General features: G+C 35.5%; 1 protein-coding gene and 1 pseudogene across 4 annotated transcripts in view; one reads left to right on the top strand and one right to left on the bottom strand.

Moving 5' to 3' along the window:
• The window catches only part of LOC110636822 (BEACH domain-containing protein B), a 44393-nt gene extending 25647 nt beyond the window's left edge, over positions 1 to 18746 (top strand). For 3 of the 4 annotated variants that reach the window (XM_058130953.1, XM_058130952.1, XM_058130954.1), the window contains 15 exons: positions 575 to 684; positions 912 to 1376; positions 1536 to 1749; positions 3502 to 3723; positions 3848 to 4324; positions 4397 to 4729; positions 4835 to 5284; positions 5391 to 5437; positions 5533 to 5626; positions 6518 to 6724; positions 7208 to 7333; positions 7439 to 7810; positions 7919 to 8150; positions 16673 to 17435; positions 18271 to 18746. In XM_058130953.1, coding sequence (XP_057986936.1) covers positions 575 to 684; positions 912 to 1376; positions 1536 to 1749; positions 3502 to 3723; positions 3848 to 4324; positions 4397 to 4729; positions 4835 to 5284; positions 5391 to 5437; positions 5533 to 5626; positions 6518 to 6724; positions 7208 to 7333; positions 7439 to 7810; positions 7919 to 8150; positions 16673 to 17373 — 4050 coding nt within the window. In that variant the 3' untranslated portion in view covers positions 17374 to 17435; positions 18271 to 18746. Of the gene's footprint in view, positions 1 to 574; positions 685 to 911; positions 1377 to 1535; positions 1750 to 3501; positions 3724 to 3847; positions 4325 to 4396; positions 4730 to 4834; positions 5285 to 5390; positions 5438 to 5527; positions 5627 to 6517; positions 6725 to 7207; positions 7334 to 7438; positions 7811 to 7918; positions 8151 to 16672; positions 17436 to 18270 lie in introns of those variants that run through there. The other variant, XM_058130955.1, reaches the window with a different exon arrangement.
• Positions 18747 to 18879: 133 nt separating this feature from the next.
• LOC110636824 (UDP-glycosyltransferase 91C1-like) lies at positions 18880 to 20318 on the bottom strand (annotated as a pseudogene).
• Between the last annotated feature and the right edge of the window lie 7128 nt (positions 20319 to 27446).

Below are 27446 nucleotides of genomic sequence, written 5' to 3'. Positions count from 1 at the left end.
CTTAACTCAGAGCTGCTCATTCCAGAGGGACTCCTCCCAGTTCCTTTTCGTGGTCCATGAGCCACTCAAAATAGCCATTGAAATGCATCACTCACCCTTGCAAGAAATTTGAAACTGAAAGTTCCTAAAAACATTTTCTAAACTTTTCAACTGTGTTGAAAAGGTGTCTTCTTTTTCTCTTTCTTACTTAAAATGGGTATGGTTTGATGTAGAAGAGTAAGTCAAAATTATTTGAGATTGTGGTTTTTTTTTGGGGTATTTGGGTGTGGAGCAATGCATTCATTTTCAAAAAGAGGTTGTTTGGAGTTTCTATAAGCGTTTTTTCAGCTTGATTGGACATCATTACTTTTTTTGGCTTTTATATGTTTATGCTTTATTATAGGATGATACCTTCTTGGTCCCACTTAATGGAGAAGCTTTGCGGTACTTCTATATTAGTGACATTTTTTTGCTGTGGTCATGCATAAGTTATTCTTACATTGGTTTTCATAATGAAACAGTTTTCCCTATTCCACTTTGTATTTGTTCTTAGCCATGAAGCAGCAATGTAAACCTCGCTCTCTCTTGCTTGCAGTTTCCAGCAAATATCTCTGAACTTAGGAGTGATTCTTTAGAATCAGAAAATCAGGACTATGCTGCACTACATGAAATCTTGCAAGGAGAATTTGATAACCAAACATCTAGGTATTACTAATATGTTTTTCTGCTTGTTATTTCTTGTCCAAAATGTCACTATTCTCAGGGCTATAATTGTGTGCTTTAACACTTCTGACATGTATATGCATTGGTTCTTTCATGTATGCATACATGTGGTGCGTACATGTTACCAAACAAAGTAACTTTTGATATCTGCTGCTCTTTTTCACATAATCTTCTACTTTTCTTGACATTTTATTTTATTTTTTTTTTAGAAATCCATGGGGTTGCAAGCATCCAATCATGCATGAAGATGACCTAATTGATGATAAGTGGTGGAATTTATATGACAATTTGTGGGTTATCATTGGTGAGATGAATGGTAAGGGACCAAGCAAGATACTACCCAAATCATCACCAGCACTGGTACCCTCCTTTGGTCAAAGAGCACGTGGCCTAGTTGAATCTTTGAACATTCCAGCTGCAGAAATGGCTGCAGTTGTTGTTTCAGGAGGGATAGGCAATGCCTTAGGTGGAAAACCAAATAAAACTGTTGATAAAGCCATGCTTTTAAGAGGGGAGAGATGTCCAAGAATTGTTTTCCGACTTGTATTTGTATATATCTGCAAATCTTCTTTAGAAAGAGCATCACGGTGTGTGCAACAGGTCATTTTACTTTTGCCTTCTCTTCTGGCTGTCGATGATGAGCAAAGCAAGAGTAGATTGCAGCTTTTCCTCTGGTACAATTTCTTTCACTCTTAACTTCATTTTCTTGTATCTGGATTCTGGATATTTTGGATGTCATATATCTGCAGTTATGTACTTTAATTACGGATATAGATTTGCTCTTTTTTAAGTGTTCATCATAAACAGTGACTTAGAGTTGTCATCCTTCACAGGGTTTTGCTTGCTCTAAGGTCCCAATATGGGATGTTAGATGATGGTGCTCGCACTCATGTTATATCACACTTGATCCGAGAAACAGTCAACTGCGGGAAAGCAATGCTGGCTACTGCTATTGTGGGTAGAGATGACTCTTCTGATTTGGGGAGTAACTCAAAAGATACAGGCTCCATTCAGAATCTGATTCAAAAGGATCGGGTCCTTGCAGCGGTTTGTTTTATTTTGTTGTCCTCTAATTGCTTTGTGCTTTGTTGAATGCTGCATTTGAAACGATTTTTTATTTTAGTTTTTATTATTTATTATTATTATTATTATTATTATTATTTTGCTTATTTTTGTCTATTGAATTGCACGTAACCATATAAGAATCAAGTGAAATGGGAAGTGGAGCCAGTGGTCTCTAGGACTAGTATGTCCTCTTTTGAATGGTGGAAGTGATGGGTTAGACTTGTAATGAGATTTGTGGAATATGGGTTTATCTATTGTTTGGCTGAAATAGGGGCGGGTTTGCTAATTGTTACAGCATAACAACCAAATAAATAGAATACACTAACTGAATGCATGAAAACCTTGTTAATATTCAACTTTATTAAGTCTTAGTTCCAATGAATTGATGTCAGCTAATTGGATCCTTTCCTCCTTTTTACATAGTTTATAACTGCATTTATGGAAAGAGTGACTAATTCTAAACCTTTATAACCACTTTGCACCTTATCATTCTCAGTCTAGCTCTCTCTTTATCACTCTTGTAAATTGAAAATCTACATTTATGGTCAGTTTTCATGATGCTAAATCTTTGAAAAACATTCTGTCCCATGTCAATGCTTCAACCTATGTAATGGTCTAACCATCTCCACTTCCATGCATTTATTTTAGCACTCTTCTGTCTTGCTTATGTTGTGGGCATGTTGGTTTCTTCATAAACTTTCATTGGCATACCTCAAGCAGGACAAATCATGGTTTTTTGACTAATTTGGTCTTCAACTTAGCATGAATTTTATGATAATGTAAAACACCTATAAACTCCGTTTAAAGTTTAAATCCTCCAGCTTTAATCGTACACATCCTCATTATTCTCTCCCTTCTCTGTGTGACAAAACTTAAGACAATTAAAGTAAAAGTAAAAACAAGAACAGATGAAACATTTTATGCATTGAATGGTTGGAAAACACCCATATGAGTAATTACATAACTGCTTTGCTTTTGCATCACACTGTATCCACATCTTCAGCTATGGCTATGTTCTCCTTCCACAAAATTTCTTGAGAAAAAAAATACATAAAAAGATCATATCAAGATTCAATCTGCATGCGATGGCCGCCCATGGTAGGATGAATGGTGAAGTTTGTTAATATCTCACATTGGTTTGAGATAGTGATGCGGGACATCTTTTGGTGAAGAAGTAAGTCAAGCAACAATGGAAGCATGCTGGTGTGAAAAGGGGGACAATAGCAATTTTTATCAAGTTTGGGCAAATTTGATTTTTGGGATAGCAAATCCACACCCAGCTGTGAGATTCTCTGGATAAAAGGCAGCAACGTTTTCTTTAGTTAATTTTCATCTCCAACAATCCTAACTCACCTAGGACGTCTTGTGAAGACTTCTAGCAGCTGTAGAGATTAGATTAGAATTAATTAGGAAGTCTCGTACTCTATTTAGGACTTATTAATGTTTTCCTACCTTATTTAAGATTTAGATTTCTTCCAATTTTATTTTGGATTTCCTATTGTATTTTAGGTGTAACTGCTTCCTAACATCCTAACAGAATGGCGTAACTGCCTACAACCGATTCTTTGCTACTAAAGTATCTTTCCCTCCAATTCCTTAACTATCCAAGACTAACACTACTTATCATTATTCCTCTTTCTCCTCCTATAGTATGTAACATTGACATGTTTTTTTTTTGTTTTATTTCCCCCATAATGTTGTTTATTTTATGTTCAATTTTCTAATTCTCTTCAGGTCTCTGATGAGTTAAAATATTTGAAGACATCAATATCTGACCGCTCCAGGCAGTCGATTGAGCTCCGTGCTAGGATGGATGAGAGTACATCCATAGAAACTGCTAATAAGAAAGCATTTGAAGATGAGATACATGGTAGCTTGAACACAATCCTTGCTGCAGATGACGACAGAAGAGCTGTATTCCAGTTTTCGCATGAGGAGGATCGGCAAAATGTTGCTGTATGTGTTTTCTGCATCATAGAGCATAACTGTTTTTTCACTTGAGGCTAATGCTTTTGTCTCTTGGAAGTATGTTGAATAATTTTTTCTTTATGCACATGAATAACCCATTTAAATTTTATAGGAAAAATGGATACACATGTTCCGCACTTTGATTGATGAGAGGGGTCCCTGGTCGGCTAATCCTTTTCCAAATAGTGTGGTAATGCATTGGAAACTTGACAAGACAGAAGATGCCTGGCGTCGCAGACCCAAGTTAAGACGGAATTATCATTTTGATGATAAGCTGTGTCATCCTCCTTCCACTGCCTCTAGCAATGAGGATACTCTCCCTGTTAATGAAAACAAAGATGGTTTTGTGGGCCATATTCCTGACCAAATGAAACGATTTCTGCTGAAAGGTGTGCGCAGGATAACTGATGAGGGGAGCTCAGAAGCTGGTGAAAATGATGTTGAACCAAGTACCCAAAAGGCATTCATCTCTGAGGATCTTTCTGAGTCTCAATGCTTAGAGCTAGCTAAAGGCAGCAGTGATCAGAAGGATGTTATACAAGACAAAAGGGACGCTTCTTCCTCTTCACAAGAGACAGAAACTAGTGAGGTATGCTTCACTTAGTTTAAAGCAGTTAGAATAGTGCTACTGCATCACTGATGTGTTTTGTTTACATTTCAGGTTCTTTTGTCTGTTCCATGTGTACTTGTAACGCCAAAGAGAAAATTAGCAGGAAAGTTGGCAATCATGAAAAATTTCTTGCACTTTTTTGGAGAATTTTTGGTTGAAGGTACTGGAGGATCATCTGTTTTCAAGAAGTTTGATGCTTCAAGCAATTCTGATGGGGCCAAATCCAAACTTGAACAAAAATCGAAGTCTCTTAAATGGCCCATGCATGCTGATTTTTGTCCTCTGAAAGGGGTTTCTGTTGATAATGTAGAGACAGTAAATGAAAATATGCATCAAAGACAGTTAAAACATGTTAAGCGCCATAGAAGATGGAACATTGGCAAGGTAAGAAATCACAAAAAAAGTATGTGGTTTTTTGCTTCTCTTTATCCTTTACCTGAAATTTTATTCATCTTTTTTCTTTTTTTTTTTTTTTTTTTTTTTTTATAGATAAAAACTGTCCATTGGACACGGTATCTGCTTAGATACACTGCCATAGAGATTTTCTTTGGCGACTCAGTTGCACCAGTCTTTTTAAATTTTGAATCACTGAAAGATGCAAAAGAAGTTGGTAATGTAATAGTTGCTACTAGAAATGAATTCCTGTTTCCAAAAGGTAGTAAGGACAAGAGTGGAACTATAATGTTTGTCGATAGACGTGTAGCCCTGGAGATGGCAGAAGTTGCCAGAGAAAGATGGAGGAGAAGAGATATAACAAACTTTGAATACCTAATGATTCTCAACACGCTTGCAGGAAGATCTTACAATGATTTAACACAGTATCCCATCTTTCCTTGGGTTTTGGCTGATTATTCCTCTGATGTTCTTGACTTTAATAAATCATCAACCTTTCGAGATCTCACTAAACCTGTTGGAGCATTGGATTTGAAACGGTTTGAGGTTTGTTTATCAATCATTAATTTGTTTAATGCTAATGTAGTAGTGAGTGTGGATTTATCTGGATTGGCTTATAAAACATATTTTCGCATTTGCTTCACCTGTACAGGTATTCGAAGATAGATACCGTAACTTCTCTGATCCTGATATACCCAGGTAATTGTCAAACTCAGTTCAGGGAATCCAATGCTTTCTTGCACTATGTAATTTGTTATTCTGATGTGCAACTGTACTTGCTTTTCTTAGTGCAGTTTCTACTATGGATCACATTACTCAAGCATGGGGATTGTGCTTTATTATCTTCTTAGATTAGAGCCATTCACATCACTTCACCGTAATTTGCAGGTACTGATTTTTACTTGCCATATCCCTTGGTATCTTTGAGAGACTGAAAGAATATGTAATCTTAGTGACATATGGTCCCTGTGGCACTGAGACAGTATTCATAGAATCCAACGTGTTAGTGCACTTGCATGGATAACATTATTCTTCTGCAATAGCAATTTCTAACCTTTATGACGTTGAGTTGAAATGTTTATTTTTTAAAGTAACTTTGCTACATTGTTTTATTTTCTGTATTTCGTCATTATATAATTTTTTTTCCCTTTAGAAGAAAAAAACAAATAAATACTACAAGGTTCTTAATGTGGTGATTTTCTTTCATTATCAGCATCCATTCCATTTTTGTGTTTCCTCATGTCCATCTTAACATTCTTACTTCACATAAACTTATTTATAAAGATGCTATTCTTTTGCTTCCCTGCATTCACTTCTATGTGGTTTGCTGGCCTAATTACAGTTTTATAAAATTTACCCTTCAGCCTTATAGGGGTTTAAGACCATGTAATGCTCTAATCATGCTACTCAGTGGAGGCACGCGAATATTTTTCACTGAAAGTGAAACTTCAGAATCTAAAGTTTTTGTTCATTACTTTCACTATTACTGTGAAATTTTTAGTTGATCTTTTAAAATAAAGTAGTAATTCATGAAATTTAGAATTACCATTTTGTATGAAATTAGAAAGCCATGCATATTGTTTATGTCCCTTAGTTTCTTGTATAATAATTTATCTAATTGTTGATTATAGTATTTAAGATGATGAACTTCATGTTAAGTAGGATACTTGGTTTGGAATGACTTCGTTGATACTTGTATATAATTCTGTTCTGTTTGTATTAATATATGTTGTCTTGCCTTCGAGTCTAAAAGCTTCACTAAGCCATTGTTTTGAACAGGGTGGAAAATTTGATCATGCTGATCGTCTTTTCCAAGGCATTGAAGGCACATATCGAAATTGTCTTTCTAATACAAGTGATGTGAAGGAGTTAATTCCTGAGTTCTTCTACATGCCAGAATTTCTTGTTAACTCAAATTCTTATCATCTTGGAGTTAAGCAAGATGGGGAGCCAATAGGTGATGTTTGTCTCCCTCCTTGGGCCAAGGTATATGAGCTCACTCACATATATACTGCACACACACATGCGCACACACAGTAGTACAGGCAACATAGAAGGAACCAATTGAAAAGGTAGTGCCCCCCAATCATAATGAACTTAAAGACACTCCTATAGCTGCACAGAGAAGTCTATAAATCCACTTCTGGGCTCTTCCATTTGTGCCCACAATTTTAAATCTTCTGAAATGGAGAGATTGGGTGAGAGATAGTGGAAAAGGTTTGAGATTTCAATTTTATCCTTCAAACCAATAAAATAAAATCAAGTGGCGTCTTTATTCCATAGGAAAAAGTTCCACTAAATTGCATTCTTCTCCTTCTCTTCCAAACAAAAAGAACGATATTCTCCCTTCATCCTTCTCTTTTTTCAAACCCTCTCCTTGGGATCCTTCGTAATCTCTCTTTCTCTCTCTTTGGTGTCCAGAATAACTTAGTGTTGATATTTTTTCCTTTCTTTTTGGTGGGGTGGCAGGGATCACCTGAATTATTTATAAGCAAAAATCGAGAGGCCCTAGAAAGTGAATATGTTAGTTCAAATCTCCACCACTGGATTGATTTGGTATTTGGTTACAAGCAGCGGGGAAAACCAGCAGTTGAGGTATTGCCTTGATTTTCTTCCTCTTCTTTTTCGGTTTGTGGATGTTATATGCTGCAAATTGGTTTTGTGCTCATTGAAATCTTTGGAAATTGCATGAAATTACAGGCAGCAAACATCTTCTATTATTTAACTTATGAAGGTGCTGTTGATCTAGACACCATGGAAGATGAGTTGCAGAGATCAGCAATTGAAGACCAAATTGCGAATTTTGGACAGACACCAATTCAGATATTCCGTAAAAAACATCCAAGAAGAGGGCCACCAATTCCAATTGCTCATCCTTTGCATTTTGCACCTGATTCTATTAATTTGACATCCATTGTGTCTGGTACAAGTTATCCTCCATCAGCTGTATTATATATTGGCATATTGGACTCACATATTGTTCTCGTAAACCAAGGGCTTACCTTGTCAGTTAAGTTGTGGCTGACAACTCAATTGCAGTCTGGTGGCAATTTTACCTTCTCTAGTTTGCAGGTTGACTTTTTCTTTTGTGCCTATTGCTAAATTGTATTTGTAGCACTTGAATTTATATTTATGATTCTTTAGGATTCATTTTTATTAAATACAAGTTGTTAATGGCAGGAACCATTCTTCGGAGTTGGTTCTGATGTTCTTTCTGCTAGAAGAATAGGCAGTCCTTTGGCTGAAAATATTGAACTTGGAGCACAATGCTTTGCAACAATGCAAACACCGACTGAGAACTTTTTGATCTCATGTGGTAATTGGGAAAACAGTTTCCAAGTCATTTCCTTAAATGATGGAAGAATTGTGCAGAGTATTCGACAGCATAAAGATGTGGTCAGCTGTGTGGCAGGTAATTTTTTTAATAGAAATTTGTTCAATCTTCCCATAAAGAAATTTGGTGGAGTTTTTTTCTCCCTAAATGCCTTTTTGTTCATGGATTGGCACTTATGGCAACTTGTTTGAATTTTGTTCCCTTCTCTTATAGAAAAAGGGAGGTCTGACTTGACTTTACAAATTTTCTGAATGACTGTAGATGGTATGTATATTGGATAGGTTTTAAGAATGTAGGCTCTAAATGTAGAAAGGCTAAAGTTGGCTTAGTACGTTATCGAAATTGAGTTAGCATTCTTGGTACAACTTTAGCAATGGAACCATCATATATGTACCTTTTTCAACCCCACAGTCCCGGTGAGTCAGTGACCAGCACTAAATTATAGAAGATTCCTGAACCTTTCACATATTTTAAGACGAAGTCAACCCCAACAACCCCCCACCCCCTCCCCCTTCTGTTCTAGAGGACAAGTACCATTTTTCAACAAGGGCATCTTCTATTACAATTTAATTATGAACTATGTTGTTTTATGGTTTTCTAATCTTCCATTTCACTCTTCAAAGATAATGCTAACGGTATGGTCTCTGTTACTCCAACTCTTTATTTTACTCTTAACACACATGTCAAACACATCTCATACACCTAGAACACACCCGGTTATTTGGCCATGATGTTCCGACTATGAGAAAGAATATATAAATTTGACCATACCTTGACTTGGGTATTTGTCTAACGCCTGTACCAAGTCCAAGCAATATATAGGACATGGTAAGAACATTCTATTTATTGGAATTTAAAGGTAAATGTTGAGATTAGAGAGAATTGAAGAATTTCTTGATGTATTTCACAGTGTTACAATGATTCAAATTTATACACAAAGGCTATAGCCTTAATAGGAAAGAAAATAAAAACTAATAAATACAAATATCCCTAATATTACTAATTTACATTTTGATTTACAGCTAATGCACTAATTAAGGGATTTTAACACATTCTAATTTATAACTAATGCACTAATTAAGGGATTCCAACACTTTCCCTCAAGTTGGTTCATGTATGTTGCAAATGCCCAACTTGCAAATTAGGGTATGAAACACCTTACAACTAACCCTTTAGTGAACACATCAGCTAACTGATCTTTCAAACCAACGTAAGAGACACTTAAGGAACCATCCACAATTTTTTCTTTTATGAAGTGTCTATCAATCTCTATATGTTTAGTTCGATCATACTGAATTGGATTATGAACTATACTGATTGCAGTTTTGTTATCACAAAACAAAAACAAACCATTAGCTTCAAACAATTTTAATTCTTCCATTAACTTCTGTAACCACAATAACTCACAGATACCTTGAGCCATTGCCCTGAATTCGGCTTCTGCACTGGATCTAGTTGTCACATTTTGCTTCTTACTTCTCCAGGTGACTAGATTACCACCAACAAAGGTACAGTATCTTGATGTTGATCTCCTATCATCAAGAGACCCAGCCAAATCTGTATCCATAAATGCTTTAATCTGAAGGTGACCATGCTTTGAAAAAAGAAGTCCTTTCCCAGGTGTAGATTTTAGGTATTGCAAGATGTAGAAAACAACCTCCAAATGAGATTCACAAGGATCACGCATATACTGGCTTACTAGACCAACAGCATATGCTATGTCCGGTCTAGTGTGCGAAAGATAAATTAATTTGCTAACCAACCTCTGATATCTCCCTAAATCCACTGATTTTCCAACTACAATTTGCAATTTATGATTGACGTCAATAGGAGACTCTGCCGGTTTACAGCCCAGCATTTCTGTTTCTTCCAACAGATCCAAGATATATTTTCTTTGAGAAATAAATATTCTCTTATCTGATCTAGCAACCTCTATTCCAAGAAACTACTTGAGCCTTCCCAAATCTTTGATTTCAAACTCCTGTGCTAGGTGCTCCTTTAAAAGAGCCATTTCTTCCTTGTCGTCACCAGTTATCACAATATCATCCACATAGACAATAAGTAGTTTGATTTTGCTTATACGATGCCTCATAAACAAGGTATGATCAGCATTGCTTTGGCAGTATCCAAAGGAGGTCATCGCTTTACTGAATCTATCAAACCATGCTCTATGTAACTGTTTTAGACCATACAAAGCCTTTTTCAATCTGCAAACTTTTCCTCTGGTCTTCTCATCCTCAAACCTTGGAGGAATTTCCATGTACATTTTTTCTTCCAAGTCACCATGTAAAAAGGCATTTTTAACATCAAACTGCTGCAAGTTCCACTCAAGATTCACTGCACATGACAACAGAATTCTGATATTTATTTTAGCAACAGGAGTAAAGGTCTCTTGGTAATCTACTCCGTACGTATGTGTGAAGTCTTTTGCTACCAGTCTGGCCTTATACCTCTCAATTGAACCATCTGCTCCTTGCTTCACAGTGAACACCCACTTGCATCCAACTAGCTTCTTTTCTAGTGGGAGAGTAACTAGTTCCCATGTCTCATTCTTTGCCAAAGCTTTCATCTCCTCCACCATATTTGCCCTCCATTTTGGATTGAGGCAAGCTTTCTTTCAATCCTGTGGGATAGAGCAGAGGAAACAGACAATAGAAAGGCTTTGTAGGATGGAGACAGAGAATTATAGGAGATGAAATTAGAAATAGGATGTTTAGTACAGGTACTAACACCTTTCTGGAGAGCAATTGGAATATCAAGATCATTATCAGAAGAAAGAAGAAGAGACTGAGAATCAAAATTAGACTCATCAGGAGCCAAAGGAGACTCTTCACATACCTCAAGATGTCCAGAAATTGAATTCAGGGATTCCGGTTGATTAGTAGTCTCCTGCTCGATGGCTATATCTGTTTTGTTTAGTCGAGTATATGTTCTTAAATCTGGCCTTTTCAGTCTTTCTCGAGATTTAGGTGATTCTCTTTGAGTTTCATTGTTAGGTATAGGCTCTAAACCCAGATTCTCTCCCTGAAACTGAAGGTTGGGAGAGGATGAGGATGAAGGAAAATACACCTCTTCCTTCCTATGCCGCCTCTGAAGAGGTGGATGGAAATAAAATTCAGATTCCCTGAAGGTAACGTTCATACTCACAAAATATTTTCGTTAAGGAGGATGATAACACCTATATCCCTTCTAAGTGCTAGAATAACCAACAAAAACACATTTCAGGGCTCGGGATTCTAATTTCTCACTATTAAGCTTATGAACAAAGCAAACACAACCAAATACCTTTGGAGGAACGGTATATGAATTTTTACCTTGCAAAACCTCTAAAGGACTCTTAAACTCCAATGTCCGAAGAGGCATCCTGTTAATAAGATATCCAGCAGAAAGAATAGCATCCTCCCAGTAAGGTTTAGGAACATTCATGGTAAATATAAGAAACCTAGCAACCTCAAGTAAGTGTCTATTTTTTCTCTCAGATACCCCATTTTGTGAACTAGTATTAATACAACAAGTCTAATGTAAAATCCCATGTGCCTTCAAATACTCCTGAAAGACTCCATTCATATATTCTGTACCATTATCAGTTCTCAATATTTTAACATGAGCATCAAACTGTGTACTAATCGTTTTATGGAACTGCTCGAAATAAGAGAAAACTTCATTTTTTCCTTTCATCAAATATACCCAAGTTAACCTACTGCAACAATCAATAAAGGTCACAAACCATCTGTAACCCGATAAAGACACAGTTTGAGTAGGCCCCCATACATCAGAATGGATAGTCATAAAAGGAACTGCAGCCTTATTATTTATTGCAGGATAGGATTGTCTTGTATGTTTAGCAACCTCACAAGCATCACAAACTAACAATTCAGTTTTGCATTGTTTAAATAGAAAAGGATAAAGTTTTTCTAACACAGCAAATGAATGATGTCCTAGTCTCTTATGCCACATGATAATTTGTTTCTCAGCACCCATGGATTGCCCCAACATGGCCTGGCCAAGATAATCATTCAAGAGATATAGCCCATCTTGTAGTCTACCACTGCCAATCGTTCTCCCTATCGTCAATTCCTGAAATACACAGTGAGTTGGGAAAAAATTTAATTTTGCAGTTTAGAGCTTTTGTGATTGAACTGACAGACAAGAGGTTAATAGAAAAGTTAGGCACATGTAAAACAGAACTAAGACTTGTATTAGGGGTGCATTTAACAGAATCTGTTCCAGAAACACTAGATAAGGACCCATCCGCAATGCATACTTTTTCTTTTCCTGAACATGGAGAATAGGATATGAATTTATTTGAAGAGCCTGTCATATATTTGTTTGCTCCAGAATCCATAACCCAAAAAGAATTATTAAGATTGGCAAGAAAAGCGTTACTTGAGTTGACGAAGTTAGAAGAGGCAACTGTTGTGGATTGCGATTCAAGTTGTGATAGCAAACGCCTTAGAGTCTGTACCTCTTCATTGAAAAACATCTCAGTGGTGGTAGTATCTTCAGACAGATTCACAACCTCAGATACATTAGCTTCTGGTCTAGTAAGACCCATCTTTTTTCTTCCACGCCCTTTAGTGGGGCGTCCATGCAATTTCCAACAGTGTTCCTTAGTATGCCGGTTTTTTCCACAATAGTCACAATGTAGTTGATCCTTATCTGATGAACCATGTGATTGTTCACGTGAGGAATTAGCAACTAGCCCTGCCTTATCAACAGACATAGAATGAATCATGGCACTCCTCCTGCTCTCTTTTTGCCATAGTTATCAAAGACTCAAGGCACACCGAGGCGCCAAGGTGTCTTGGAGCCTAGGCGCAAGGCGCAAAGCGCAGGCGCGCGCTCGAGAGAGCCAAGACGCAAAAATAAAAAATATATATTAAAAATAAAAAAAATTATAATTATGCTATCACACCTCAAGTAACATAAAACTATATAATAATAACTAACAAATAGGCAAGTAATAATTAGTTTATAATCCAAAAGAGATAAAAATAAACTACTAAAAATTAAAGTTTAATGAACTAGTAAACTACTAAATGTTCAATCCACATCAATAGAAATATCAAAATCCTCTTCATCTTCTTCATCTTCTTCATCATCTTCATTATCCTCCTCATACTCATCTTTCAAATTAACATCTTCGTCATCATCATTTTCTTCCTCGTCTTCAAGAAGTCATAAAACATTTTTAATCCAATAATAAAACTAAAAGTTAATAAGAGTAATTGAATTAGCATATTAGCATAATAGCATCTCAAGTGGTCAAGTCTTAACATATTTTCATATATTCACAATAAACAATTTGTCAAAATCACAAATTTATACTAAAAAGAAAAGGAAAAGAAAAACATTGCAGGGTAAGGACTAAGGAGAGAGCATGAAAAGAAGAAAATGAAAAATTGCAGCTGCTGTAACAGTGCAGAAACCAGAACAGAGAGAGCATGGCATTGGCAGCAAAAAAAAAAAAAAGATGCAGAAGAAGAAAGTGTAGTGCAGGAAAGAGAGAGAGAGAGAGAGAGAGAGAGAGAGAGAGAGCATGGCAGCAAAAAAAAAATGCAGAAAAGAAAGTACATTGCAGAAACACTGCAGGAGAGAGAGAGAGCATGGCAGTCCAAAAAAAAAAAAAAGAGAAGCAGAAACAGAAGGTGCAGTGCAGAAACACTACAGGAGAGAGAGAGAGAGAGAGAGAGAGAGAGAGAGCATGGCAATCCAAAAAAAAAGAGAAGCAAAAACAGAAAGTGCAGTGCAGAAACACTACAGGAGAGAGAGAGAGAGAGAGAGAGAGAGAGAGAGCATGGCAGTCTAAAAAAAAAAAAAAGAGAAGCAGAAAAAGAATACCCAGCACAGGAGAGAGAGAGAGAGAGAGAGAGAGAGAGAGAGAGAGAGAGAGAGCATGGCATTGGCAGCAAAAAAAAAAAAAAAAGGAAAAACTGAAACAAAAAAGAAAAAAATGCAGCACAGGGGAAGAGAGCAGAGGAGAGTGAGAGGAGAAGAAGAAGAAGAATAAGAAAAGAATAAGAAAAAATATATATCAGGTTTGTTTGATCTCTCCCTTCACTCCTCTTCTTCTTCTTCTTCTTCTTCTTCTTCTTTTCTTTTTGCTTGCTGCTGGCTGCTGGACAAGTTTAAAAAAAAAAATCCTAGCAGCCTACCCTTTTATCATGCGCCTTGCCTCATTTCGGTGCGCCTCAGCTGTCCCAAGGCGCCTGAGGCGCGCCTTTGATAACAGTGCTTCTTGCTAAACATAAGAGTATGTCTGTCTTAAGGTAGGTAATGGATCCTTTCCAAGCACTTGGACCCTATTTTGATCATATTCCATATTCAACCCAGCAAGAAAATCATAGATCCGCTTTTTCTCAATCAACTTCTGAAATTTAATAGCATCTTCAGGACATGAGACCTGAAAGTCGTGGTAAAAGTTCAGTTCTTGCTATAGACCACTCAATTCTGCATAATATTGAGCAATAGTTAGCTCAACCTGTTTCATACCATGAACTTTATTTCGAAGCTCATACACTTGTGCATCGTTCTCAACGTGAGAGTAGGTATGAGAAACTGCACTCCAAATGGTAGCTGCACTATTCAACAGTAAATACCCACGAGCTATATATGGTTGCATGAAATTAATAAGCCATGACATGATAAGAGAATTTTCTAACTCTCATTGACTGTAGGTAGAAGCAGACTTTTTCTGGTTTTTGCTTATTTTCAGTAAGATAACCCTGCATCTCTCTAGCTTGAATAAAAAGGAGACACGATCTAAACCATACAAGGTAATTTGTCCCATCAAGCTTTACGGAGCTAATAATTAATGAGGGATTTTCAGTTGTAATAGTCATTTTCCCTTCAACTACTGAATTTTTTGCATCAGACATGATTCAAAGAACTTATTAAAAGAAACAGTAGGTAAAAGACAAATACCCAAAAATAAAATTGCAAACCAAATGATAGGAATGGGCTGGGCAGAGGTGCAGTACACTAGGGATGTCGTAAAAAAAAAAAAGTGCGGTCGGAAAAACTGACCAGGAACAAACTCATTCCCTGGCGCGTGTACACGAGGCGGAAACCTTCTGTCGGCGCGTGGGATCATGCACCTCATTGGATGTCCAGGCGAGGACTGGCGACGAGGTTCTCTTCCTTCCTAAAGGGGCGGTGACAACTACGTCCCTCAACAGACCCGCTTTCAAGGCTTACCCACACAAACCCTAACTATTTCTCACTGTTCTCTCTGCAAAAAAAAAAAAAAATGCCAGATAAAATGGCTAAGGCTTTGATACCATGTTGAGATTAGAGAGAATTGAAGAATTTCTTGAAGAATTTCACAGTGTTAAAATGATTCAAATTTATACACAAAGGCTATAGCCTTAATAGGAAGAAAATAAAAGCTAATAAATACAAATATCCCTAATATCACTAATTTATATTCTAATTTACAGCTAATACACTAATTAAGAGATTTTAACACATTCTAATTTACAGCTAATGCACTAATTAAGGAATTCCAACAGTAAACTTTTGATTCTCCTTATTCATCAATTTACAGTGCTATCTATACAATTGATGCTGAATAGACAATCTAGAAACATTGAACCATTTATGAGTAACATGGCAGGATCATGTGGTAAATTTCACCTACCATCCTTTAAGTTAATAGTTGTATTAGCATTGTTGCTCAACTTTAATTTCAAACGTAAATATTCCCAAGTTCAATTTGAGTATTATTAAAATCCTTGTAATCTAATATCACCAGTTTACAGGTTAACTTATAATTAAATTCCACTTATAGTCCCTCAACTTAGATAGGTGTACAATGACCATCTCTCAAGTTCAATTTGTATCGCCAAAATTCTTTTAACTTCAATTTATATATTAATTGGTTTATACATTTTGTACCAAAAACTGTTATGTATTAAATTGAAATTTAGGAATTTTTGTAATGCAAATTGAAGTTGAGGGACTATCATGGTACGTCCATCTAAATTTAGAACGGTGAGTGAAATATAGTCCCAACCATCAAATTGAGTATCGTTAAGATTTTTGTGATCTATTATCACCAGTTATAGGTTAACTTATAACTAAATTCCACTTATAGTCTCTCAACTTAGATGTACCACGAACATTTCTCAACTTCAATTTGTATTACAAAAATGCCTAAACCTCAATTTTATATATTAAATTGTTTAGACATTTTGTATCAAAAACTATTTATATATTAAATTGAAATTTAGGAATTTTTGTGATATAGATTAAAGTTGAGGGACGATCATAATACATCTATCTAAATTGAGGACAATGAGTGAAATGTGGTCATAAGTTAGCCTGCAAATCGGTTATTGCATGTCACAAGGGTTTTAATGATGCTCAAATTAAGGTTCAATGATATTTATGATACAAATTGAAGTTGAGAGATGGCACTAACACAGCTATTTAAGTTGAATGACGTTGGGGGAAATTAACTCTGTGATTATGTACTGCATTATCTCCTGCTCAATCAAATTGCCATTTCTTCATGCAATGTTTGCATGGATAGCTTCTCGTTTGTTTTGTTGTTTCATAAGAGTACATGCCATCTCTTGTAAATTGATAATAATATGCAGTGACAGCTGATGGTAGCATACTTGCAACTGGAAGTTATGATACTACAGTCATGGTGTGGGAAGTTCTCCGTGTCCGAGGCACTGAAAAGAGAGTTCGAAACACTCAGACTGAACTACCTCGTAAAGAGTATGTCATTGCTGAAACTCCTTTCCATATTCTCTGCGGGCATGATGATATAATAACATGCTTATATGTTAGTGCGGAGCTTGATATAGTTATCAGTGGTTCAAAAGATGGAACTTGTGTTTTCCATACCCTTAGGGAAGGAAGATACATAAGATCTTTACGTCATCCTTCTGGCAGTGCATTGTCAAAGCTTGTGGCCTCTCGGCACGGACGGATAGTATTTTATGCTGATGATGATCTTAGTCTGCATTTGTATTCTATTAATGGAAAACATCTTGCTACTTCTGAATCTAATGGTCGCCTGAACTGTGTTGAACTCAGTGGTTGTGGTGAGTTTCTGGTTTGTGCTGGTGATCAGGGACAGATAACTGTACGCTCTATGAATACGCTTGATATTGTCAAAAAGTATAATGGAGTTGGAAAGGTAATAACATGTCTAACAGTAACCCCAGAAGAATGCTTTTTAGCTGGGACCAAAGATGGAATCCTTCTTGTGTACTCTATAGAAAATCCTCAACTTCGCAAAACTAGTGCTCCTCGAAATGTGAAATCTAAGTTGTCTGCAACAGGATAGATCTACATTCAATGAGCAGAGACATGCAATTGACAGTTGCTGTTTGTCAATGTTGATCTCTGGTAAGGAGCATTATGATTGTAGCCTTTAGTGTTTCAATAAACTTTTGCTTTCTACATTCTCCTTATGCTTATTATTGTTTGCTCAGTTTATAGCAACAATTTTCTCGGTTCTATTAAGTTGTATTAAGGTATTCATTTAGTTTTTCCATGTACTTAACTACAGAAACCTCCATGAAGTTAGGGTTCTGGTGTTGGAAACATTTCAAAGGCCAAACTTCCCTTTACGAATTAAGATTTTTAAGATGGAGGTTGAATTATAATTTACAAAGATGAAATTTAGAAGGGGCAAAAAAGAAATGATAAAAAACTGGGAAGGAAAATTATTCAATTATTTCTTTCTTGCACATTGAAGTCAGATCTCTCTTTTCAAAGGAAAGTTTAAGCTGCTAGATTACAATAAATACATCATCATATTTTTTTGACTGATTGTATTGTTTGTTATCATCAATAGTTTCAATGCTGGAATAGAAAAAGTTATACTATTAGCAAGCGTAAAAACAATTTTAATTGTAATATGTCTTCAAGGCTTAGGTCTTCCTTCCTTGAAAAATGTGAGATCATGTGTGTTGTCGTGACGTGCGTAGCGCAACAATATGTAAAGTTGCATTAGGATTTAGGATGCAGATGTTAGTAGAGAATTTTTCTACTAGTCCCTGGAATGGTTTAACAGTATATTAAGGACATGTTATTGTGTTAACTTTGAAGAAATTTAATGGCTTCTGGAATGGTTCTTGTGCTTTACAAATTAGATTGTTGTTGAAACATATGCAGTTACTTTTGCTCAACAATATAGCATTTGTTGTAATATTTTTCTTATTTTTTTCCTTCTTTCTAGATTTGCACCTTCAAATATTCTGACATGCAGAAAATTCAGCCATGACTTCAGCAAATGTTTTGTTTAGAGAAGACAGGCTCCTTTCCATCTGCATCACTTGAACAGAGTAACTTCAGGTGTTATGCAGTAGTTCTATCAGAGTTACAGATATGAAACAGACTGAATTTGAAATTGCAATATACGCCAACCTCAAATAATCTGCATGGTACAGTTTCTTTGCCATTACACCAGAAGATAGTTTGTTTCGTCCTCTTTATCTTAAAGGGGGAGCAAGGAATAGTGTTTGCACATACATGTACATTATATTCTTATAGGATTAGAATAGAAATGTCATGTATTAGCAACAATGGCATCTCTGCTCTCATTTTTTGTTTATGGATAGCAAGTGCTGATCCCTAAACCACTGTACAGATTGGCATTAATGCCTTTACAAATGGCGATAAGGCAATGTGAAAATTGTTACTTGTACTTTACTAGGGCAAATTGTTAATGCCATTAGAATAGCTGGTCATTATAGGTAAGTTTTCTGTCTTGGATTCAATATATTATTTTTCTGGTTTGTGCATTCAATCCATGACAAGTTGGATTGGTATGTATTGTGACAACCCATTTAGAATAAATTCATTATTAACCATTTCAAATCAACATTTTACTCAACATTGTATCCGAGATTGACTTATTGCCGGCAGAAACACTTAGCAGGCTTGTTACCTGGACAGCCTGCCCTCTTCAAGATAATGAACAACTGCTGCCGCTAGTTGATTGTTCCTATCCCTATCTCCTGGTAGGCCTCTCATCTTTTTTGTCATATTGGCCGAGCCATCAATCTTTGCGTTTATTAGTAACATGGCCACTGAATTAGATGTAAAAGCTCCATCTAGCGGGTTCCTTGGTATCTCTAACCCAAGGTTTTTCTCTTTAAACAGCCTGGCACTGAGCCCTAGTTCATTTAGCATTGGAAGCATAATCAAAACCCTGCTAAACGAGAGTCCTTCAACAAGTGAGTTCCAACCACAGTGAGTCAAGAATGCCCCAACTGACTTGTGACCAAGTATCTTCACTTGTGGAGCCCATTCCTTGCAAATAATCCCTTGATCATTAACTCGCTCCTCGAACCCATCTGGTAGCATCTCCAACCCGTTGTGAGTTGACCCTGGTGAGCTCGAGTACCCAAAAGAAAGGCAACCTCGACTTCTCCAACCCGATAGCCAACTCGCTTACTTCTTGGGTCAGAGCGCCCTCAGTTCCTGAGCAACATAAACCACTGACTCGGCTTTTTATCTAGCCATTCTTTAATTTATGCCCATTTCCTACCACTATTATCTTCTTCTTCTAGTGCTAGTGGAGGCAAGAAACCCAGTGGAATAATCGGCTTTTTGCACAGTTTGCGATAAAGGTCGAACCATTCCGGTTCAAACTCCGGTGAGCTTCTAATAATAATGAGATCAGCCTCTCCAACTGCAAAGCCAAAACGAACAGTGTCATTCGGTCCTGTTTAATCCTCTTTCGTTTCCTCCAAATACTTCGTAACCTCATGGATTAGGACAGTGAAATCCTAGGTTGTCGACCGGGAATCTTCACCTTTCATCGACATCGAAGGCGGGCCGACAAAGGTCAGTGTTGCGGCAGTGAAGATACTTAAGAAGGCGGTTGAGATGCCCATTTCGGAGGCAATAGATGGAAGCCAGTGAGAGGGGTAATTGTGAATAACCCAGTCTGGTTTTGTGGATTGAAGAAAAGTGGTTAGCCGCTGTTCAGGCAGATCAAAGGCCTTCTTTAGTAACTGGTGTTTAGAGTAGGGTATGTCACTGGTGTTCTCTGCATTGGGTGGTAGGCCAGTTATGGAAGGTAAGTGAAAGGATATTAGAGAAATGTTAGGATAACTTTTGGAATGATCTGTGCAGCCTATTTATGTTTCTTGGCGTTGAAACGATATAGATTTTGTGACCCTTTTGAGCTAAAACATTGGAGAATCTGAGAAATGGTATGAGATGTCCCATGGCTAGCCATGGAAACATTACCATGTGAAGTTTGCTGCCCTTTTCCATATCCTCGTCTCTTCTTCGATTGTCGGAATGTACCTGCTATACTTTTTGTTGGGAAATTATTACATGAGCCAGGAGCACCACCTCACCGAGCTGAGGTAGTGCTCCTAACCAACGAGAAAAAAACACATCAGCAGTTTTTTGTTAATCAACAAAAAATTAACAAAATGAATGCCACTGGGATACTGTTAAAACTTAGTAGTTACTCTTACAGCTTTTCAAGCCTTCATCTTTTGTTCTTGCCTTTTTTCAGATTTGGTCCCATCTCCCTCATCTTCTCAACTCTCATTTCATGCCTCTATATAGAATGAAGATCAATACAAGTCTTTTCGTTTTTAAAGAATATTCTAACCTACATTGACATCTTGAAACATTAACTCTAATCCTAATTCTTCTAATTGTTATTAAGTTTTGTTCTGTGGAACAACTCCCTTAATCCAGATGAAGATTTGATCAAATTTCTACAAGATGTTCACTAATTTTTTTACAAGAAAACTTTTTTTTCTTGGTATACTGGTAGCATCATACACTTTTAGCTCCAGACTTAATAGAGTTTGTTTTCTGATTTTTTTTCCTTTTCAGTTTGCATATTCTTCTCATTGTTATCAAGTTTTGTTCTGTGGAACAACAACCTTAATCCAGATGAAAATTTTATCAAATTCCTATAAGATGCTCACTAATTTTTTAACAAGAAAACTTTTTTTTCTTGATATGCTAGTAGTGTCATACTCTTTTAGCTCCAGATTTGACAGAGTTTATTCTCTGAGTTTTTTTTTTTTTTAATTTACAGTTTCGTCTAAAACGAGGCAACAACAAAAGGATAATATCAAATCATAATTTTTTTTTTTTTAAAGATCGTTAATCATGGCTTGTTAACTGTTAATAATGCTATTATACATTTAATAACTATTAACGGTATTGATATTAAATTTATTCAATTTTTATTTTTAAAGAAGAAAAAAAACAAAATTACTGATGCGTATTTTTCTCATTGTTTAGGAGCACCATCACAGCTTGGTGAGGTGATACTCACGGCTCATTTAATAATTTTCTCTTTTTGTATATTTGAAAAACTGAGAAATAAACTAACTAATCAACATAACTCTGAAATTATAAGCGAAATTGCACTAATGTAATATAATGCATAATCTAATTGCAATTAAAAAATTATAAATTAATGAACTTTGATTTAATAATATTATAAACAAAAATATGATATTTTAAAAAATATTAAAAATGAAGTCATACATTTTTAATATTAGTTTAATGATACGTAATCAATGATAGCCCTATATGTACATTATATTCTAATAATCAATTCCACCTACACGAATCTGGACTGGATAGGATCAATAATCAATGTAGCCTCATCAAAGTCGGTACTGAGCGCCATTCCAACATATTCAATGGCTATTCTCCAATATCCTATAAACTTTTACAAAAAACTTTAACAGTTTGCTGGTAATTTTTTGGTGGGGTAGAAAAGAGGATGAAAAGAAATTACATTGGATTAGTTGGAGCAAATCATCTCATCCGAAGTCTGAAGGTGGTCTAGACTTTAGAGAATTCAGACTCTTTAACTTGACTTGTCTTGCTAAGCAATGCTGGAGGCCGTTAAAAAATCCAGATTCCCAGTGGGCAAAAATCCTCAAGGGGATTTATTTTCCCCACACAAGCTTACTGCAGGCTACATTTGTCCGAAAGAGTTCATGGATTTGGAAAAGCCTTTTGGCAGGTTTAGATGTCCTTAAAGAAGGTCTTCAGCAAAATATTGGAGATGGAAGAGATTCTTTGATTTGGTTTGACCCTTGGGGGTATAGAGGGTTACAGGGTTGAAAGACCTGCCCACTGTCCCCCCAACATCAATTTAGTTTCGGATCTTATAGATCATGACTTACTGCAATGGAAAGATGATATTGTGGAGGATTTATTTAACCTAACTGATGCAGGGGCTATAAAATCCATTCTTGTTGGTCCTCTTGGTACAAAAGATTCTCTAGTTTGGCATTTCGATAATTCACGCAACTATTCAGTAAGGTCAAGATATAAGAGGTTGGCTTATCACAGGCGGCAGTTCCTCATTTGTAAGACCTAATCATTCCTATCAAATATCCAAAGGGAGTTGACAGAGCATTTGGAAATTATCAGTGTAGCCAAAAGTTGAAGTTTTCATTTGGAAAGCCATGTCCAATGCTTTGTCGGTACGTGACAATCTCTCAAAGCGAGGCATTTCCTTATCATCTATCTATCCCCCTTGTCATTTACAAGAGGAAACTATTGAACATGCACTATTTTGGTGCAATCATGCCCTTGCCGCCTGGTTCTCTCTCCCTTGCTCTTACGAACCCAATCCAAGGGGTTTCGCATCTTTTTCTATTTTGTGGTCTGCTATTTCGGTGCAATTTAAATCTGATAAGGAACTGTTGGACCTTATAGCTACAACTTACTGGCATATTTCGAAGGCTCGAAACAGTGCTATATTTGAGCAAACCATTCCTGATCCTGCTTTAGCGGCGCGCAAGGTGATGGCAGATATATCTGAATTTAGCTAAGTGCATGTTTTCTTGTCATAACAAAGGAATGGATATAACCCTCCTTAAAGAGTGGTACTTTGGTAACCTCCACCTCCAGGTACTCTTAAGCTAAATTGTGATGTAGCATGCAATGAGAATTTTCCTTTTTCCTCTGTTGCGGTGGTGGTTAGAAATAACCAAGGTCAGACGGTTCATGGAGTTACAAGGAAAATTACTTCGGCCTCTCCTTTAGCAGGTGAAGCAAAAGCTTTGCTTGAAGCCTTACATGTATTTAAATTTTAATTATAAAAATTTTAAATTTTTAATTTAAGTAATATAAAATATTTAATAATATTTAGTTCAATTATTTTTTTTAATGTAATATTTATTAAATTAAAAATTATATTATTGTCTATGTTAATTCGATACTTTAAATTGAATTATATTTTCTATCTACCCACAATCAAACAATTTAATTTATATAGATTAATACTTCAATAACTTAAAATATATTTATTAAAATTATGAATTTATAAAAATATAAATTTTTGATTTGATAAATATCAATTAATATAAATAATTTAGAAATTAATTACTGATGGCCACAAAAAAAAAAAGTTTTTTACTATTTAAATTAAAGATGATATTTTTTATTGCAAATTAAAAATTAAATATTTTGTTGAATTATATATATATATATATATATATATATATATATATATATATATATATAATCGTTAAGGCGATGCCAATGCTGTTGAGCAGTGGTCAGGATCAGATAATCCGACGTCATATTTAGGTTTTATAATTCCATTTGTAAGATATTTCAATTATAATAAATTATTTTCATATTTTTCCAATTTTATGTATTCTATCTATTGAGTCTTTAAAACTTTTTTGCTTCATATTAAATATTGAATTTTACTAGAATTTACATTAACAATTTTTCTAACCACCATTAAATGAATCAATTTGTAACACCCTCAATTTTTTAAAATTAATTATTTTATGGGTAGATATTAATATTTTATTTTATTTATTTAAATTTTGAAAAATTATTTGAAATTTTTTGAATTTTAGAAATCGGGTTCGATTTTTCAAAAATATGAAACTTTGATGATTTTTAAAAATTAATTTAAAGATCACGTGTCAAAACTAAAAATATATTTGGACTCTACGAATTTTTCTGAGTTTTCTATAATTTTTTCGAAATTTTTGGGCCTCTTTTTTTGTTCAAAGGCAGAGTAAAAATTTAATTTCGGGTATATTGAATCGAACTGACCGAATCAAATAAGATCGGATCGGACCGGTCGAATCGGACTGGCTCATTTTTTTTTCTTTTTCTTCTTCGCGTGCCTCTGACACTCTCCCTCTCTCTCATGTTTTTTCTCTCCTCCCTCTGCCCCTCGTCGGCCAGCCACCGCCCCAACCTCCCCAGCTCTCCGGCGCACCTCCAGTGCCCTTCCCCTTCACTGCCCGTCGCCTTAAGCGCAAGAAAAACACACCCGAAGACGTTTAGGCGCGCAATGCGCCGTTTCGTCTTTCCGGGCTGATTCCGGTCGATCCGGCCACCAATCAGACTGAATCTTGTCCCAAAATACTATTACACCTCGAGAGCTTTCCATAGACACCAAGAACACTAAAATTCATCAAGCGGTTTGTCAAATTTTTGTCTGGAATGTTTTAGCCTATTTTGACTTTCGGGCTATATTTTTCAAAAACCGTAAACCCCACAAAAAATCCGAGGGTACCAGAGTACTCCACTCGTCAAGAGTTTCACAGCAATACCCATTTCAAATTTTTCCGACACCGTTTTTTGGTGGGTCCTGTGAGATTTCACAATATTTTTTCGAGTATTAAATGAGCTTAGAAAATTTCATAAAAATTATATACTAGCCCCCGTGTTATGGACTTCGCGTAGGTATCTTCAATTCACGGAAATTCAACAGTTGCTCGGGTCTATAATTTCAAACCAGGCAAACAGGCTACCAAAAAAGTCTCTGAATTGAGTCGATATTATAGGCTAACCCATCGTTTTCAGACGTCTCGAACGTGTCTCCAAGGTCGGAATTGACATAGGTAAACCCGAACCCTCATTTTTCTTAATTTACTAGTGCCTCATTTAGATTAAAAATCTATAAAATATTTGTGGTAGGTTAGAAAAATATAATTCCTTTTGCATTAGCTCTATAATATTGCTAAGGATCGCGGGGCAAAGTTTTAAAATTTTTAGAGCTCATTTGGGTAGTTTTTGCAAAAAGGGTAATTGTAAGGATTAAATTGTAATTTTTCAAATTGTGGTTGTTGACTGTTTGGATGGACCCAGGAGGGGCCATGTAATGTGATTGAGTTGTGGATGTATGACTTGTGGATATAGAAGTGCATTTTGAACCCTTTTTCAGGTTAGGTAGGTCCTAGGTATAGGGGAGACTCTGCCGAATTTTCGGCAAGACCTAAGGTATCTTTGGTCTTTTCCCAGCTTGTATCAAGTCAAATATATTAAATAATTGCAATGAAATTTGTCAGGTGAACCGGGATAGCCTTCTTCCTTCGTCTAACCGCCGCAGTGACCACGGTTAAGTCTGTGAATAAAATATTAATTTTAATTATAATTTCAATATTATTATATGTTCAAGCATGCCCATGCATTACTTATAAATATGTATCTATATAGTTAAACATTAGACACGTTTTATATTGCATTTATAATTGATGGAGTGCCATGAATATTGTTTGTGGTAATTTGGAGCAGTATGCGCACGTTGGCGTGCGTGTAGAATGGTATTGGTTATGGACAGGACGGGTGGACACGGCTTGAGAGATACTCGCTCCCTTAGTCCTTTATGAATAAGTCAGAGTAGACACAGCTTGAGAGATACTCGCTATGACCCTGTATTTGGTTTATTAAGTGAAAGTCTGGCTTGAGAGACACTCGTTGACAGAGGTTGGTTTAAGAAAGCTGTACTGTTTGAACAGTGTTGGGTGTGTAAGTGTTCCAAATTGCCTTTTTACTGTTATGATGTAATTTGTATGAAATTTATGATGATGTTGCATTCCATTGCTTATGATGCATTAGCTTTAGATAGCTATAGAAATTGTGGTTAAAATTAATATTTTACTCTTTAAGTCGAATACTCACTCCTGTTCATCTATTTTTTCAGGCTATAGGAGGATTACTTGTTGTGACTAACCTGCTATTCTTCTTCGCAGGTCAATTAGTAGTATTGGATCTATTTTATACAATTGAGTTAAATTTTAGACTCTGCATATATTATGAGTATTTTAAATTAAATTGGGTCTGTGATATAATATGGTGTTGAATTTGTAAGATTATTAATTGCGTGTATGACTGGATTGGATAAGGAAGCTGAGCTCCCATTGGATTTTTGATATTATGAGCATGTGGAGGGTGAGCTGAGCTCCCCAATTTATTTTATATTATGTTTACAGGTCGTGCGAGTCAAAAATTTCTTGTTGAATAGTCCATTTTATGGTTGGACTTTGTCCGGTTGAATTCTTGAAATTGAGCCTAAATGGGTCTTAGGACTGGGTTGAATAATAGTTAGGCTTACTACAGACCTTAAGGGCTTTAGGTTGACCCAAGTCCTAGTACCGGTCCGGCTCAAAGGTTGGATCGTGACAACTATATTAAACTTGTGTGTGATTTCAGAATTAAAAAAAAAAAAAAAAAACTGTGTGGCTTATTTAATATAAAAGATAAGAGTTTTAAAAATGCTAAATATATTTTTCACTTTTAAATTCAGTATTATATTTTCAATTTTTTTTAAAAAAAATCTATTAATTACTCTGAATTTTAAAAATCTTACAACAATTAAGTACAATTTTATTCTGTCAGCAGTGCATTTCTATAAAAGTGAAGGGACCTATGCGACAAATTTGACGGTTTTCCTTCTCCTAAGATGTTGCCTCAAGGTGATCAAGTCTTTTTTTTTTTTTTTTTTTTATGTTAATTTGGTCATATTTTCTTTTATTTCCCTATGTTTTCTTTTGTATCTTAGACTTCCATCAATCTAATTTTCTGCTTTTGTTTCAAGCATTGATAATATTTATTTGGTATTTAAAATATTAGACTAAAATAGAAGAATTGTAACTTATTTTATTATATCCGTTTGGTGAAGCATATGTTAATTAGTAGTCGAGAGATTTAAATAAAGAAAATTGGGTGCCGCTATTATAAGTTAAAATTCATTCAAGAATTAATTTAATAATTATTAAATTAAATATTTATATTTAAATTTATATATTTTTATATATACTTTAATTAATTTTATATATATTTTAATATAACATTATTAAACTCATTTTTATACGAGTTCGAACTTATATTAGATGCATCAATATTTGCTACGAGATTAACAATGGATAATTGTTACTCTTTAACTCTTAATTCCTTTTGTTTTGGGATAAGTAAAGAGAATTAATTTATTTTCCACCTTATTAATAATTATTTTTTATTAAAAAATTATAAGAGGTCTAATTACTTTTTTTTTTTTTAAGTTAAAACTTATTTTAACCTTCTACTAATCACAATTATTACTTAGATTTCAAGGTGCAAAAGCAAAAAAGACACAAGGATTAATCTTATTATTAGTTGAGG

Source organism: Hevea brasiliensis, chromosome 12 (assembly GCF_030052815.1).
Source record: "Hevea brasiliensis isolate MT/VB/25A 57/8 chromosome 12, ASM3005281v1, whole genome shotgun sequence".
In the NCBI taxonomy this organism is placed as follows: Eukaryota; Viridiplantae; Streptophyta; class Magnoliopsida; order Malpighiales; family Euphorbiaceae; genus Hevea; species Hevea brasiliensis.
Note: the sequence above shows the minus strand (reverse complement) of the source record. Positions and strands in the feature narration are given on the sequence as shown.